Source organism: Dreissena polymorpha, chromosome 1, assembly GCF_020536995.1.
Source record: "Dreissena polymorpha isolate Duluth1 chromosome 1, UMN_Dpol_1.0, whole genome shotgun sequence".
Lineage (NCBI taxonomy): Eukaryota > Metazoa > Mollusca > Bivalvia > Myida > Dreissenidae > Dreissena > Dreissena polymorpha.
Window position 1 is genome coordinate 38339019 of NC_068355.1, and position 17589 is coordinate 38356607.

At 37.1% G+C, this 17589-nt stretch overlaps 1 protein-coding gene and 1 long non-coding RNA gene across 2 annotated transcripts; both read right to left on the reverse strand.

The window, feature by feature from the left end:
- Window positions 1-852: 852 nt before the first annotated feature.
- LOC127877362 (histidine ammonia-lyase-like) lies at window positions 853-17338 on the reverse strand. The gene is made up of 22 exons (XM_052423116.1): window positions 16903-17338; window positions 15783-15849; window positions 15521-15551; window positions 14814-14888; window positions 12785-12857; window positions 12306-12372; window positions 11377-11414; window positions 10912-11037; window positions 10005-10144; window positions 9465-9512; window positions 9254-9305; window positions 8591-8686; window positions 8218-8313; window positions 8026-8084; window positions 7265-7345; window positions 6847-6912; window positions 6401-6479; window positions 5155-5241; window positions 3165-3299; window positions 2788-2896; window positions 2317-2386; window positions 853-1244 (listed from the first exon to the last, which is right to left on the reverse strand). Exons 1-22 carry the CDS (start codon window positions 17135-17137, stop codon window positions 1095-1097), a joined length of 1980 nt encoding a protein of 659 aa, XP_052279076.1. The 5' UTR covers window positions 17138-17338; the 3' UTR covers window positions 853-1094.
- On the reverse strand, window positions 5259-6321 carry LOC127865060 (uncharacterized). Its single transcript, XR_008042463.1, has 3 exons — window positions 6174-6321; window positions 6083-6128; window positions 5259-5573 (listed from the first exon to the last, which is right to left on the reverse strand). It is a non-coding gene; the product is annotated as an uncharacterized LOC127865060 (long non-coding RNA).
- Window positions 17339-17589: the final 251 nt, after the last annotated feature.

Sequence of the window (17589 nt, forward strand, 5' to 3'; positions counted from 1 at the left end):
TTTTGAACGTCTTGACATTCACTGTCTTACATGTGACACTCGCTCTGGGTTGAATCATGCGCGTTAAGTGTCGCCAAAGCTTAGCCTGTGCTATCATCACAGGCTAATCACGTCCTACTCTTTTCGCCTAACTGGATTTTCGCAAAGAGTCATAGAATTTTTTTAAACGAAAAAGCGGAAAATGCATAAAGAAAAGGTGAACGTATCTGCTTAATAAATATTGTTCCATTTAAACATATAAACGTGTCAAGCATATTGAGGCACAGTATGACACATAGAATCCCCGAACGTGTTTCTTTTATTACGTTTAGGAGCCATAGACAAGAATGTTACTGCTGCAAGTATTTGAATGATCGATTGATAAAGAAAACATGTGACTGTGCTGTTAAGTTTGCATCGATCTCATAACCGACGTTTAAGAAATGTTTCCTTGGACGGGGTGGCGGATTAAGAAGAGTGACGGCGGCAGTACACCAGAACACTTGCCACAGACTTATGATGAATACATTAAGTATATCAAACAACTTGTATACTTTAACTTCGGTAATAATTTTAATAAGTTCATGTTTACTTTATAAAGTCGGATTACACAATGGATGTAAAACGTGCACAGTTCGTCGTAATTGATAATAATAAATTTATTTAGTTTTTGCTCAATATAATCGTAGGAATTGTGTCCCAACCCTTAACTTCACAACCTCGGTTCTTGAACTACATAATGCAATACGCAAAACTGTACCATCGCACGCACTTGCAAGAGTACTTAACACTCTTTGTAAATTGAAACTTTAGTTCAAGTATGTCTTATATCTCCGACTGTTGGTACGTTACGTATACACAACTGACAACACAGAACGAAAACCATTTATTTTATACGAAGCATGTACATTATTATATCATTTGAACATAATTGATTATAACCGCCGTAAAACAACTTGAAGACACAAATATTTAAAAACATGTCAGCAAACGACTGAAAAAAGAGAGCATAATAATACACATGGTAGTTATTTTGCCAAAAAACCGTCACATTCATATTATTATACACATGTTCATGTTCAAAATCATCGTAAGCCATCGGTATCACGATTCTCTTAAGACTTGTTTTTACGCTCGGACACCACTCTGCGGCGTTTCTGGACAGGCCCATCCGCATTCATGGTGGTGGTGGGAGACATTACGCGCGTCTCCACGTCCTGAACGGCGTGGTAATTGTCAATATACTGCTTCGACACCTGCCAGACCTGAATAAATACAAAAATTTTATAAATCCTCGTTCTGGGAGAACTCATCCGAATGCATGGGCTTCAATCGTTTTCGTTTTAAGCAAGTTTATTTTAAACGAAAATCCAGTTTAAGCGGAAAGTGTCGTCCCTGATAAGACTGTACGAACCGCTGATCGTTCAAATAGGCGTAAAAAGTAGTTTGGTTCCACTTATCCGACGGATCCTAATATTTGGTGCCGACCCTAAACTTTGTTTTGGATATTCCATGTTGAGTTTTCAATTATTTGAGTCGCGTTTTGAGAAAACTGGGCATAAGGCATGTGCGTAAAGTGTCATCCCAGATTAGCCTGTGCAGTCCGCACAGGCTAATCAGGGACGACACTTTCCGCCTTAACAAGATTTTCGGTAAGAAGGGACTTCCTTTAAACGAAAAATACCATACAAGCGGAAAGTGTCGTCCCTGATAAGCCTGTGCGGACTGCACAGTCTAATCTGGGACGAAACTTTACGCAAATGCATTAAGCCCAATTTTCTCAGAACACGACTCATTTTTGCGAGTTTGAGGTACTTTCAGTCACTTGTGAGCATATTCTCTAAATTTACTTTAAATAAAAAACATAAATAATGGTACACATAGCTAGGGATGAATTCTGAATGTCATTTCAAATTCTTATGAAAGTGGGGAATCGTTAATATGTTAATCTGGGCTAGGGTCTACCAAATATGGCAATGGGGCGACCACTTCAAACTCAGCGGCTCCCCAGGTGGCGGATAGGGCTTAGATAAAGGGGCTAGCTGTGATATAAGCCATGCTTTCCTGGACACAGAGCTTCAAACAGCTCCAGACCAACTGGCAGAGTTCCTACCAATTTTGAGGAATGAAAGGTTGGAACTATCATCCCCAAAGGAAATACCCTATATGTACCACTAGACAATCATTATGCAATCAAGTGGTGCGATATTACATCTAGCCCCAATGTATACTAGTAGATCCCTGAACACACGAAAAGCAAAGTCAAGCCATTATACAAACACTAATTGTTCGAGCGATGTAAGCGGAAACAAATCACTATTTTGGCCGTATGCATACCTTTTCCTCTTGCAAAAGTTTCCAGACTGCGTCAATGTCTGGTGACATGTAGCGGTCCTTTACCCACGGACTGAAACATATTAATTGTGAGCATATCTACGTGTTATTCATTTTCTTGTTTATTGATTATGTTCCTTAGCAACCGATTTGACGTCGATCGATGCGATGCTATTGCGATATTATTTACCACTTATAACAGTTCAAATGTACTTGAAAACACGTATAGCAAGACTAGAAAGTTCATTTCAAGTATAACGAAGCTAAGGAGCTTAATAATATCGTTCGTGGAGGTATCAACATTTATTAAATCTATCACCAAATGCAAGAAGCAAAATTGACGCTTATTATCACTTGAATATAACATGTTTAAAGATTGTTAATGTTCATAGTTACTGCGAAAATATTTAGTGAATAAATATTTTAAACGAGGATTTGGTACTGTTTTCGTGTATCGCGTTTACAAGTACGTACCCAACAACACTTCTAACAAGTTTATACACGGCCTCTAATGGTGCTGTAGTTTTCAGGGGCCGAAGAAACTCGATCGCTTGACAGGCGCACAGCAGCTCGATAGCGAGTACTGGAATTTATATGAGAACAAATGCGGTACAATCATAATAACTTTATTTATTCATCAATACTACACAATACTCATCAAGTTCTTTAAAAAATAAAATAAAACATCATAAGATTAATAACAGTACATAAATGTTAAATAACGCTTTTGTAACAAAGACCCGTGTATCAGTGATGTACATGTATTTCATTGCAAGGTTCCTGTTTACCGTTTGCATAATAAAAATGACATTTATTCGAATGTTATGTGTCAAGAATCCACAAAAGCACACCTTGCTCCACGTGCTCCACGACAGTCAACGCCTTCCTCGCGGAGAAACCGCCCATTGACACGTGATCCTCGGTTCCGGCGCTTGTTGTCAAGGAATCCACCGAGGCCGGATGACAGAGCACCTTGTTTTCCGAAACTGAACGCACATAATAAGATTGTCAAGGCCGTGAATACAACAACTTTTTTATTATAATTTAAACGTATATTATACGAGCCAATCATCCAACTTTAGGCGTTTTGAATGGCCGTCTTTGAATTTTGAGAAATTTGACGAGGACAATTTTACAATGCTCTGCAAAACTGTATATTAACACGATTTCATCTGCTACATGTTTATACAATAATAACCCCATCAACCCCAAGGTATACCTAGAGCTTTATACGAGCCTCGCTCTCGGGAACGAGGCTTGATGGATATGCGTAGTGTCGCTGAGATTAGCAGGCTTGATGGATATGCGTAGTGTCGCTGAGATAAGCAGGCTTGATGTATATGCGTAGTGTCGCTGAGATAAGCAGGCTTGATGTATATGCGTAGTGTCGCTGAGATAAGCAGGCTTGATGGATATGCGTAGTGTCGCTGAGATTAGCAGGCTTGATGGATATGCGTAGTGTCGTTGAGATTAGCAGGCTTGATGTATATGCGTAGTGTCGCTGAGATAAGCAGGCTTGATGGATATGCGTAGTGTCGCTGAGATAAGCAGGCTTGATGTATATGCGTAGTGTCGCTGAGATAAGCAGGCTTGATTGATATGCGTAGTGTCGCTGAGATAAGCAGGCTTGATGGATATGCGTAGTGTCGCTGAGATAAGCAGGATTGATGGATATGCGTAGTGTCGCTGAGATTAGCAGGCTTGATTGATATGCGTAGTGTCGCTGAGATTAGCAGGCTTGATTGATATGCGTAGTGTCGCTGAGATAAGCAGGCTTGATGGATATGCGTAGTGTCGCTGAGATTAGCAGGCTTGATGGATATGCGTAGTGTCGCTGAGATTAGCAGGCTTGATGGATATGCGTAGTGTCGCTGAGATCAGCAGGCTTGATGTATATGCGTAGTGTCGCTGAGATAAGCAGGCTTGATGGATATGCGTAGTGTCGCTGAGATTAGCAGGCTTGATGGATATGCGTAGTGTCGCTGAGATTAGCACTCTTGATGGATTTGCGTAGTGTCGCTGAGATTAGCAGGCTTGATGGATATGCGTAGTGTCAATGAGATTAGCAGGCTTGATGGATATGCGTAGTGTCGATGAGATTAGCAGGCTTGATGGATATGCGTAGTGTCGATGAGATTAGCAGGCTTGATGGATATGCGTAGTGTCGCTGAGACTAGCAGGCTTGATGGATATGCGTAGTGTCGCTGAGATTAGCAGGCTTGATGGATATGCGTAGTGTAAATGAGATTAGCAGGCTTGATGGATATGCGTAGTGTCGCTGAGATAAGCAGGCTTGATGGATATGCGTAGTGTCGCTGAGATTAGCAGGCTTGATGGATTTGCGTAGTGTCGCTGATATTAGCAGGCTTGATGGATATGCGTAGTGTCGCTGAGATAAGCAGGCTTGATGGATATGCGTAGTGTCAATGAGATTAGCAGGCTTGATGGATATGCGTAGTGTCAATGAGATTAGCAGGCTTGATGGATATGCGTAGTGTCGCTGAGATTAGCAGGCTTGATGGATTTGCGTAGTGTCGCTGATATTAGCCTGTGCAGTCCGCATAGGTTAATAAGTTAAAAAATCCGGCTAAACTTGATTTTTGGTAAGTAGAGATAACCTTTGAACGAAAAATACTATGGGAGCGAAAAGAGTCGTCCATATTAAATCTGCACAGTCTAATCTAGGGCGACACTTTACGCTTATGCATCAAGCCCCGTTTTTTCAGAGTGAGGAATATATGGATTCCGTTTGTGGTTTGTAACTTACCCAGCGCGGAAGTCGTGCAGTGGGAAATCATGAAGCCAGAGTTTAGTGGATTCCGTTTGTGGTTTGTAACTTACCCAGCGCGGCAGCCGTGCAGTGGGCAATCATGAAGCCAGAGTTGAGGCCACCATCAGGTGTGAGAAAGGCAGGAAGCTCGCTGTAAGCTATAACAAAGTATTCGATATAAACACTGTCGATATAACATGCTACATTTCAATTGATGAAATACAAGCTCACATCGGGAATTTAATTATATAGAGGTCTTCCGTTTTGCTATGACCAGCAGCTTTAAAAAATGTATGTAACTTCTCTGCGGTGAAAAACAATCACTACACTAAATTACTAATTATGCTTAATTGATTTTAGACCCGTATTGATGCATAAACAAGGCATATGTATTAACTTAAGATTGACGGTAAAATCTACATAAATCTTCTACATATTAAGACACCATGATTGCATGTGTACATTTGTAATGTGAACATATGGCACGTACCTGGATTGACCAGACGCTCTGTCCTCCTCTCGCGAATGTTACGTACCTGGATTGACCAGACGCTCTGTCCTCCTCTCGCTAATGTGTACATTTGTAATGTGAACATATGGCACGTACCTGGATTGACCAGACGCTCTGTCCTCCTCTCGCTAATGTCAACATATGGCACGTACCTGGATTGACCAGACGCTCTGTCCTCCTCTCGCTAATGTCAACATATGGCACGTACCTGGATTGACCAGACGCTCTGTCCTCCTCTCGCTAATGTCAACATATGGCACGTACCTGGATTGACCAGACGCTCTGTCCTCCTCTCGCTAATGTCAACATATGGCACGTACCTGGATTGACCAGACGCTCTGTCCTCCTCTCGCTAATGTCAACATATGGCACGTACCTGGATTGACCAGACGCTCTGTCCTCCTCTCGCTAATGTCAACATATGGCACGTACCTGGATTGACCAGACGCTCTGTCCTCCTCTCGCTAATGTGAACATATGGCACGTACCTGGATTGACCAGACGCTCTGTCCTCCTCTCGCTAATGTTACGTACCTGGATTGACCAGACGCTCTGTCCTCCTCTCGCTAATGTACGTACCTGGATTGACCAGACGCTCTGTCCTCCTCTCGCTAATGTTACGTACCTGGATTGACCAGACGCTCTGTCCTCCTCTCGCTAATGTACGTACCTGGATTGACCAGACGCTCTGTCCTCCTCTCGCTAATGTTACGTACCTGGATTGACCAGACGCTCTGTCCTCCTCTCGCTAATGTACGTACCTGGATTGACCAGACGCTCTGTCCTCCTCTCGCTAATGTACGTACCTGGATTGACCAGACGCTCTGTCCTCCTCTCGCTAATGTTCGCAAGCTCGTGAACACCAATCGCAAGATAGTCTAAGACCTGAAAAAAACGTGTCACAATGTTTAAAGGGTAAACCATAAGTTGCCAAATATATGATTTTGATTCAGTTATTATTTAAACCCTAATCACCTGTGGTCGTTACAATTTTTATTCCAATAACGACAAAACTATAATAACCAACGCAAATCTGATGAATACATATAATTATAACGTTATGCTTTGGTAAGATATTTAAAATTCTAACCTATTTATCTGTTTATGCAAAGAAATGATGTCTATTCTTGTATACCTCAACATTAAGGATACATATTGACACATAGATAATTCATTTTTTTTGGGGCAAAATATTCCTATGTTTGGCGATTAAAAAAAAATTGCGGAATATATACTCTTGCGATAGACTTACTTTTGCGGGATACTCTCCATGGAAATTACCACCTGAGATTATTTCCCCATGCTCGGCAAAGACCATCTTTTACTTAAGTTAAGATAAAACCAATAAGCTAAAATGTATCATATGCTTACCTCATTTGTTGCTTAAGTTTAAGTTTTACACGATATTCTCATTTCTAAATGTGACGGCGATTTCATAATATATATGTGCTATACGTGTACGTTAACATGTTCATTGGTCAAAGGGTAATAACCCTTAACAACGGGTATGTACACTTCTGCTGTCTTCTTACTATTGATGTAATTTCAAAGCATTACATTAAACATTGAATGTCATAAAATCAATCTAAATGTTGTTCAACAGATCAATCAACCGCTATCAAATTAAAGATCGCGCAGCGCTTTTATTTTGAGCATACACAAATGGATACAGGGTTGTCCGTGGCACTGTTAATCTCCGTGGTGATCACTCCGCGCACGAAGTCGACCGTGTCGTTCGAAATGCCGTGAACCTGCGGCGGAAGTACCTTATATATTTGAGCCTCGTTCTATGACAACTGGGCTTAATGCATGGGCGTAAAGTGTCGCCCCAGTTCGCACAGGCTAATCAGGGACGACATTTTCAGCGTTTATGGATTTTGTTTTTGTTTTAAGAAGTAATTTCTGAGCACATATCCAGTTTATGCGAAAAGTGTCGTCCCCTGATTAAACATGCGGACTGCACAGGCTTATCTGTGACGACACTTAACGCACATGCATCAAGCACTACTTTCCAAGAAAGAGGCTCATTCAATACATGTAGTCAAGTACCAGTAGATGGAACAACTGTTTGTTTTACATACTCATTGACTGTAAGTGATGATGGAAGTTAAACCAATAGACACATTTTTAATAAATTATTATACCAGCTTCAATATATTGCCTTTCTTGATTCTATTAACATATTGTTTGGAACGTAACGCATGTGATACAGCTTCTGAATTGATGGAAATTAATCGTCAACCAATGTCTCGGTGCAGTGATAATACGAACACAACATATTAAAATTAAAAGGTCATCGTGTTAAATGCATTAGAACGAAACATTTCCAATGCGATTTTATTGATAAAAAGGCACCAGACATGAAACTCGTGGCGTTCGTCGTTTTTCATAAGAGTGAACGCAGGCATTTATTAAAAATGTTTTCTGTAACCTGTGGTGCGCAGCGAAGAGTGTATGCATCCTGCACCCGGTCACAGAAACGATGACTTTCTGAAATAGTATGATACGTTACATTGTATTTCGCCCAACTCGTGTGATCTGCTATACGTATTGGTATAAAACAGCTTTTAAAGGTTCCAAACCAATTTGAGAGGGTGTATAAATTTGAAAGTTAAGTAACTACCGGCTATTTCAGACGGATGGGTCTCCGAATGCAAGAGTCCTCTTAGTCGCCTGGCAACGCGGATTTGACCCGGATGCGGCCGAACATTGTGGATGTCTGTAATACATCGGTAAACGCGTTATGAATGAACTGATTAGATATAATGTCATCATATACAGACCTAACAGAATGAATAATTAAATGCTGTCTGATGTAAATGTATGATGAATTTATATACTTGTTCGATCGGCAAGTTTACACGTTGGATGTTTCCCAGTATTTTCGTTAATAAAGGTTTACAGTAAAGCATGGCTTTTGCTCCAAGGATAAAGCATCGACTGTATTATACAATCTTAATTATATTTGGTCAAAATGATCTATGTATCTAACTCACTGCTGTCGAATGCACGGGTCGTCCCCTTAAGCACTTCCAGCGACAGCGCCGCTATCACATCCGCTTGGCGACAGATGGCGCCCGCACGCTCCACAGCTGAAATCACATTTTTCCGTTGTCTTTAAATTTTATTCACTCTCTTTTTGTCTTTATGTACATAATATTGAACATTATAAACGCCGTTTGACCTACATGATTCTGCATTCTATACATGATAGAACGCAACTTTAGATAATGCTTATTTAAATATTATAATAATAACACTGATAATAGTTATTGTAATAACAATTACTATAATAATAATAATTATTATTATTACTATTATTATTATTATTATTATTATTATTATTATTATTATTATTATTATTATTATTATTATATTTATTATTAGTATTAGTAGTATTAATAGTATTATTATTATTATTATTATTATTGTTGTTGTTGTTGACGTTGTTATTATTATTATACGTTTATGAAATGTTAGCAACCTTAAATTGAAGTAACATTTAAAATATGAGGTTTCGTTAGTTATAGTCATAATCTCGTGGCATGTCAATTGCTGTCGTCCACGCAATAATCTTATCAAAAATGCACTTATATGATGCATGTGTAATATATGCAATAAGTTAAATTGCTGCCGATGGAATGATGGAATCAACGCACCTTCCGCTCCAAGGGAGGTTATGAGTTGTGTACCGTTGATCAAAGCAAGGCCCTACCAAAGAAACAAAACACATACATTTTTGCAATGACAAAAATATGTTTAATAATATGTCTAATAGATCCGATTTCACTAAAATGGTCTTTAGTGCATAATAATGCAATGACGGATTGAGTCAAAACAGAAGTTAAATAATATTTCTTTTGCGTTTACCTCTTTCGGTCCAAGCTTGATCGGTTCCAGATTGTTGAATTCCAAAACCTGAAAGACAAGTAAATAAGGCTTCAGTAAAGGCTGCCTAAATTATCCGCTTTCACGATTCCAAGCGATACACTATTGACGGGTCAACGCATCACTTATCTAGACATTTACTCAATATTTGTTTTATGGCAAACATTGACACTCAATAGTCATCGATCTACTAAGTATGTCAAAAATGACATTGTTTAATACACTAACAATTTCATATTCACTAAACGTATTGCTTTTCACGATGATTTGTGCGTTTTTATGTCTTGACACAGCGAAAAGTATAACGATCGGTCGAATCTGTATTGCATTTATTTTATTGGACAATCTAACACATAAATGGAATTTACAAAAAGAAAAAGATATCAAATCTTAAAAATCTGGCATTAAAACAATTTCGATTAGTCCACATACTTAAAGGAATCTATCTTACGTTTGAATTGCACCTTTAAAAAAAGATCGAAATTTGTTCTTGTGTGCGCATGACCAATCGTTACTGCTTACGTATTTGGCATCGGCCCAGCCGCTTTTGGGACTCCACATCTTTCCCTCTCCCATCATGCCTAGCGCGAGATGCGAAAGCGGGGCCAGGTCTCCGCTGGCCCCTACCGTTCCCTTTTCGGGCACCCAGGGCAGGCACGAAGCTAAACCAAACATTATGTGGATCTTCATTGATCACCATGGTCATTGTACTACGAACAAATATAAAGCTACACGAAAACAAAGCTGGCATCGTATGACGCATGGACAGCATCATCAGTTACCGGTATTTTCCTAAATATGTTGATTTAATAAACACAAATGCAACTGAAATGAATGTAATAAATGTAGCAAATGGGCAAAATAGTATTAAGGAACAAACTTGAAAAAGCTAGATGAACCTGCGACTAGCCATGTACAATGCATGATTGTTCAATTATATTAGACATAAGCCATTAACCACATTGACATTTTCCATATACATCTGTATAACCAATATTGATTCGCCGACCAATTCTGAAGCATAAGGCATACAGAATATTCGGATAATGACTCAGGATTCTTATTTGGTATGAGTCATTCGGGACATGCTTAGAAATTTGTTATAAATGCTTGCAAACCAGATGTGCTTCAGTGAGATAATGCGATTCGTGTTCTGAGAAAACTGGGCATAATGCTTGAGCGTAAAGTGTCGTCCCAGATTAGCCTGTGCAGTCCGCAAAGGCTTATCAGGGATGACACTTTTCGCTTTAATGACATTTTTCGTTTAAATGAAGTATCTTCTTAGCAAAACTGCAATTAAGGCGGAAAGTGTCGTCCCTGATTAGCCTGTGCGGACTGCACAGGCCAATCTGGGACGACACTTTACGCACATGCATTAATGCCCAGTTTTGCCAGAACGAGACTCATGAGGTGACCAGCTCTTGCCTACCATTAAAAGCGGCAATGTACTTTTTCAGGGTTTCCATGGATATTCCACTGTATCCTTTCGCCAGAACGTTGATTCTCAGAGCCAGCAGCATCCGGGTCCTTTCTGGTGATAGCGGAGGACCAACACCTGTAGGTATCGAGAAAAGCAACGCCTATATACACATGCCAAATAAAACAAGTTACTGTCTAACAAGGATAGCGAGCTTATTTTTCCTATCATACTTAGGAAGACCTTCATACGACTTCGAGTTGTAATTAAGATACATGTATATTATTTTAAATGAGCCGTAAATATAAATGTACAAATTGTTTACCGTAAAACAGACAGTTAAGTTATTTGTCAAAACATGCATTTAAAAAAATGCAATAATGCAATCGCTTTTCTTTTTTAAATGGATTTGTATTTGGTTGTATTAAAAATGGAACACTTTCATTAAAAAAGGAGTCACAAGAAATAATGATCTACCGGCTGCATGAGAGCGAATTAAGTTTTCTTGCAGCTCCCTGCAAAAAAAGAATGGCTGATTAGGGCTCGTAATATGGCAAAACAATATTCTTGATAAATTATAGTCTAGTTACATTCATTATATTATATAAATCACATGGCAGGTAAATTACGACACCTTTCATTGTACATGCATAGGTTTTTACCAACAAAGAAAGTTTGTTTCCACGAATGTCGCTATAAAAAGTATGGAAGATAAGTCGGTCAAACTTGTTCGTCGTTTTTAACGATTTTAAATGTATTGAAAATATGCAATGAAATGCAGATATTTCCAAATCAACATTAAACATTTGTGTCGTTTGTTAATTTCCGACAAATTGCAGTTAATTATAGATCGAAAGTGATTAGTTTACATGTATACAGACTGCATTTTATTTATGTAAAATATACAGTTGTTAACATACTAGAATTTTTTAAATGTTTAAACGAAAACGTTAACATGTTATATTAAATGTTTTATTCTAATATTTTTTACTTATAAGTATGTACGTAAACATGTATCTATTGAAATAAAGCCGAAATCGTCAAAAGATAAATGTTTTCACAATGACGATTTTTAACACAATCAATCATTTCTATGTGATCGTAGTAGAACAATAAATGTAATAATAATGCTATGTCATTTTGTCAGTTGCCTTTCTCAATAATATTAAACCATTTATGCCTAGTGGACTCTTCCATCTTCTAAATTAGATCAATTTATTTCCAAAATTAGGGATGTCTAGTATATTTAGTTCTATATTTAGAATATTTCTTACAGAAATTACTTTAAGCAAACAGCGCAGACCTTGATGAGACGCCGCATCATGCGGCGTCTCATCTGGGTCTACGCTGTTTGCCAATGCCTTTTTTCTAGACACTAGGCATAAATGGGTTAAATCTTGACTTACACAAGTTTATCCTTGCTTATAACTGTCCGGGCAAATTTGCCGAATCCCGTGGATATTCCATATACCACTGTGAAATACATTATATCGTACATAAATGCACACACATACTTAAAGTAAGAAAAATAAGTACTAAAGGAGAAAACTCATTTAATTTATCAAACAAGCAACGATTACACAATAAATAAGAAAATCTCATATAACCTTGCTTGTATGTGAATTTAATCGGAAATAAACGTCGGATATTTGTACAATCTAACGTTGTGTTGCTTATAAAAAGACGTTCATTATTGTTAACAGAAGGAAACGCTATATGTAACATTTTCTGGAAATTCGTTTACTGAAGAAGGCATGTGGTCGAAATATTTTATATAAAAGAGTGACTGTATGAATTTTTAATAATTTTCTCCCTCTGGGGATGCAATACATAGAGTATAAAAATATAATTCCGTCCCATTTACGTTTACATTGTGTTTTTTTACCTTTGTTCTGACTGAGAATTTCCTCTAAAAGTGCGCGCGCCTTATTCACCGCCTGCTCAGCTTCCGGTGTTAGCTTAATGACAAATACTATAAATTTAGCATTTCATAATTGGTATAATACGAAGTAATATTTACACGCGCAACTAGCGTATTGAATAATAATACTCTTAAACAAACATGCCTATAAACCTTAACGCTTACAATTATTTAAAATTAGAATTTAGTGGGTAGGTTAGGTGAAAAAAAACAGATGAAATAAACTGTATAAACTATATCCGTTACGAATCGACGTTCTTTTAGCATATTCTTTATACAAAATGAATTGGTGGTATCTGTTAAAATACAATGTACGTTTGCGGCAGTGTATGGCGAGCTGGGTCGTTTTCCTTGAGAGTGTATAAAAAAGATGCGTGTCATTAAATTTTGGTTCAAAATAAAGCAGAAACCAGATTCCTTACTTAATAAATTGTTGCTAGATTTCGATGATGTTTATGTTAATGCGCATATTACTAACTGGGGTATTAAACTCAAGATATTGCTCAAGATATTGCTCCAGGATTTAGGATTGCCTTTTTTGTACTATAAATCTGATATAACCACTAGTGATGTTAATTGTATTTGTCAGCGTATAAAGGATATCAGTATACAAACATGGGTTAGTGATATTGATAACTTGCCTAAACTTGATACGTATCGTTTATTCAAATCAAATTTTGATTTTGAAAACTATTTAGATATTGTGGTTAACGATAGGGTTAGAATTTGTTTGACTAGACTTCGCTGTTCTGCACACTCACTATTCATTGAAGAAGGTAGATACAGAAATATTCCAAGAAATGAACGAGTATGTACAAGATGTAATATGGGTGTAATTGAGAATGAATACCATTTTTTGTTAATTTGTCCATTGTATAGAGATTTAAGAAAACTATTGTTACCTAAATATTATCTACGCTGGTCTTCTATTATAAAATTTAAGCAACTTATGTCTACTTCGAATAAAAAAAACATTATTTAACTTCGCTAAATTTACTAGAATGGCATTTAATTTAAGATCTAGTCACAATTAGTATTACGTATGTATAAATGTATATTGTTTATTGTTGTTTTGTGTTTTTGTCAACATTCGCACAACCATTAATCATTATTGCATGTCCATCATATACACCATACTTTTCATCACAATTGTTGTATATGCATTTATGCACACCGTCATTACATGTATTATGTATGTTGATTGGCTATGTATAAATGTATTTGCCAATAAAATTGACTTGACTTGACTTGAATTGACGTTTTTTTTGCATATTCTTTATACAAAATGAATTGATGGTATCTGTTAAAATACAATGTGCTTTTTTAAAACGGTCTTTACTTTCTGTACTCTTAAACTTACAGAAATTTCCATATGACGCCATATACCTTAACTAACAAAGGGATCTGTTTTAAAATATTTTCAAGGTAAAGCAAAATTCGTATGGCAACAATGACTTATATGCAGCAGCATAAATAAAAAAAATTGTGCTTAATTGAACCGTATTTGGTCACTAAAATAACATGACTGTCCCGATGTATGGCAGTAGAATCTACAACCGGAAGTTATGAGATATGTTATCAAAAACATGTGCCAAAATGGATCAACGATCTTGTCCTCGCTTTCATTCTTTCACGTATGGATACCATTCCTTACATTCGTGAAATTCATTAATTCCCTGGCTATGTTATTTTATATAATTTATCTTGTATATGTCTTAAACAAGTCAATATTGCTACCATGATGAATGTTTTAACCTTAAATAAGAAGAAAACATCGGATTTCTTACATAAAAGCTATATTTAGTACAACTTTGGTTTGAATTTCCGTAAGGGGCATTTAACTTCACATTTGATTTAATATCAATCTTCATCGGATATTGCTTTTGCATAATACGCATTACAAAAATGATAAAAAAAACTCGTATTGATATTTGGATCGAAAACCAAACGGCCTTTTCTATGATGTGCAAACACCTAATATGCAATACGATACCTTCAGAAGATAATGTCCCTTTCCCAGCCGGACAAGGTCATCTATTGACAGACTGTTACCATCCAGAGACAGGTACTATAATTGAAACGAACCATTTTTTATCACTTTTGCTCATTATAGTTCATGTTCAAGGTACGTATTAAACTAATTATCTGTATACACAGATGAATGTTTGATTAGATTTTCGAAGATTGCATGGCTTTTGTCATATATAGAATTGTTTTTTGTGTGAATATTGCTCTGCAGCATTGTTGTCATACTTTAGACGGTAATAGTAAATGTATATACGTATGCTTATGCGTATAATTATATGTCATTTAACCATGATGTGATATATTATTAAATATTGCTTGAACATAATGAGTAAAACTTTACAATCAGAGAAACAACAAAGGGCAATAACTTTTATAACACCTTAACATCCCAACGCATCGGCCAAGAATATTGACCTTACCTGAATTTGGAAAGCAGTGATCTATGTACGCACACCAATTTGGATTGCGTTATCTCATAATTTAATAGTACATGATGAACCAAAACATCTGAAGGTCATTTAAGCGTTTGTCTCCTTTACGAGACAAGGATAATCACATAAAATGGTGAATATCCTGTTTTAAGTAAGTTTATTTATAAATTAATAATATTATTGAGATATATATTTTGTATATATTTAAAAAAAATAAAAATTGTAAGTAATCGCTTCTTACCTCAGTTGCTTTCGTTGTACTCGACAATGGACTGATTAACCGTTAAGGGCAATGACATCTCAAAATTGCTTATATGATATAAAAAAAGTCCTGGATTTCTACCAAAACTCGTGCTCATGCAGATTTGTATTTGTTTTTGTTCGGTAAAGAAAGATTTCGCCACTTTGTATTCACTTTAAACAAAACAAATGACTAAGCCATGCATTTAAAGAGAACAGTTCTCACAAAAAAAATCAAATTGAGGAAATGAGGAAATGGATACATTTTCTCTTCCATGTAAACTGGCTCTGCAGGTCCGGTCACTGGATTGGACATGTCACTTTCCAAGACTGAAACATATCACAAGACGTCATGCTGTGAAACCATTATTATTCGCCAGGCATTAATTTTCGTCTATTTCGCCAGTGGACCGATTGACCAATTGAAGATCCTAACGAATGAATATGTCCAATGTTTAAACAAAATTAAGACTAAATTACCGTAGGCATGAGGCATTTTAAAATCCAATGTTATTCTCGCATACATACTTCGTCTGTTTCATAGTGAAGACAAATCCGGTTTGGGTACAAAGGGGTGCACATTGCACAATGTACATAACTGACACTTGTCAAAGATGTAAAACGAGAATGCGGTTAAGCTGTTTCAAGGACCTATACAAACAAAAGGATGCTCAACTTCAATGGCCCGAAGAACAAGCTAATGGACACGAGACACAGTGAGGCCATTTTGACACACCGAGACCGTGAAGTACAACGCGATTAAGTCAGATTACGATTGGTTATTAACCAAGTGTTGCCAACAAAGATGTATGCATTGCAAAGGTTTGTTGAATATGAAACATCTTATTGTTTTATTTGTTATCGACAATGCGTTGTATTTACTAATAAAAACAACTGTGTATAGTTTCGCCAAAACATGCGAAATAAAGCAAAAATGAAGAGTAAACTGTTCTGCGTTATTACATTTGTATTGACATAAGACAGCATTATTCTGAGATTTCTGATTTTATCTTTATGAAAAGTCGGTTGAGTTACAAAAACTTAATAGGACTATACAGTCATAGTCATTTTTCATTGTTTAACCGCTATCAGTTTTGTATACATTATATATGTCGTTGCTTTTTTCGAAAGGCTCTGTCAATACTAGCTCCATATTAATCATGTTGGTATCTTTACAAATTTTACATTTCAGCGCATTGTGTGGTGCACATTTATTTGCATTTTTTGAAAATTAATAGATTTACAAGCTCAAAAAGGTATAAAATTTGTCATTTTTAAATAGTTTAACCACCTTCTGTCCGATTCTGCCTTTAGCATTTATCAAAAGGTCGATGGTTACAAGATATATACTATTCGTGTTGGTACAAAAGGAACAATATATACCGACGATAACGAAATCATTGTCATCCAGGATGTCGCGTATGGAGTCACTGGGATCCAGGATGGCGCCGCCCTTGGCCTTCCGCACCTCGAACACCTTCTCCTTCTGGTCGTCGTTCTCCAAGTTCTTGTTCCGATAGAAGCGGCGTAGCGCCTCATCGCCGAAGCCTCTTATCTTGTCCGTCGGTTTGACGGGTACTGCAAACCATTCGTCTCGAACTCTTACAGATAATTTCATTTTTAGCACACAAATATTTATCTAAAAATGTTTATTACTTTTCCAGGTTTCTGACTTGGTCAATTAATTTTCAATGCGATTTTGAGAGTTCAACGATTTAGATACTCTGACGGTGACACTTAAGACAACTTATCCACAGTGACCAGAGCGATTCTTGATTTCAAATTTAAGTGACTGTCATTTTATGGTGTATGAGCTATGAGCAGGCGAAGGGCCGGCCGAATCGTCAAATTTCCAGTTCGAGCCAGGCAAGATAAGATAAGCGCGTGAAATGTGGCAACTGGCGCTTTTGACGTACACAGGTACTCGATAAGAAATAGAATCCATATGATAGTTTTATATAAACAACAAACGCTTTACATTGTGAAACCATGCAATTATCACATAATCAAAATACTTTTCATTCGAACTACTTGAGAAACGTGTAGTTATGATTTACTAATAGGAAACCA

Excerpts from the sequence above, each read along its gene's own strand:
- LOC127877362 (XM_052423116.1), bottom strand. The coding sequence starts at position 17,137 with ATGAAATTATCTGTAAGAGTTCGAGACGAATGGTTTGCAGTACCCGTC. Across the intron at positions 15,850-16,902 it reads CAATGATTTCGTTATCGTCG|TCTTGGAAAGTGACATGTCC; the intron begins GTATATATTGTT and ends GATATGTTTCAG. Across the intron at positions 9,306-9,464 it reads TCAAGCTTGGACCGAAAGAG|GGCCTTGCTTTGATCAACGG; the intron begins GTAAACGCAAAA and ends TTTCTTTGGTAG.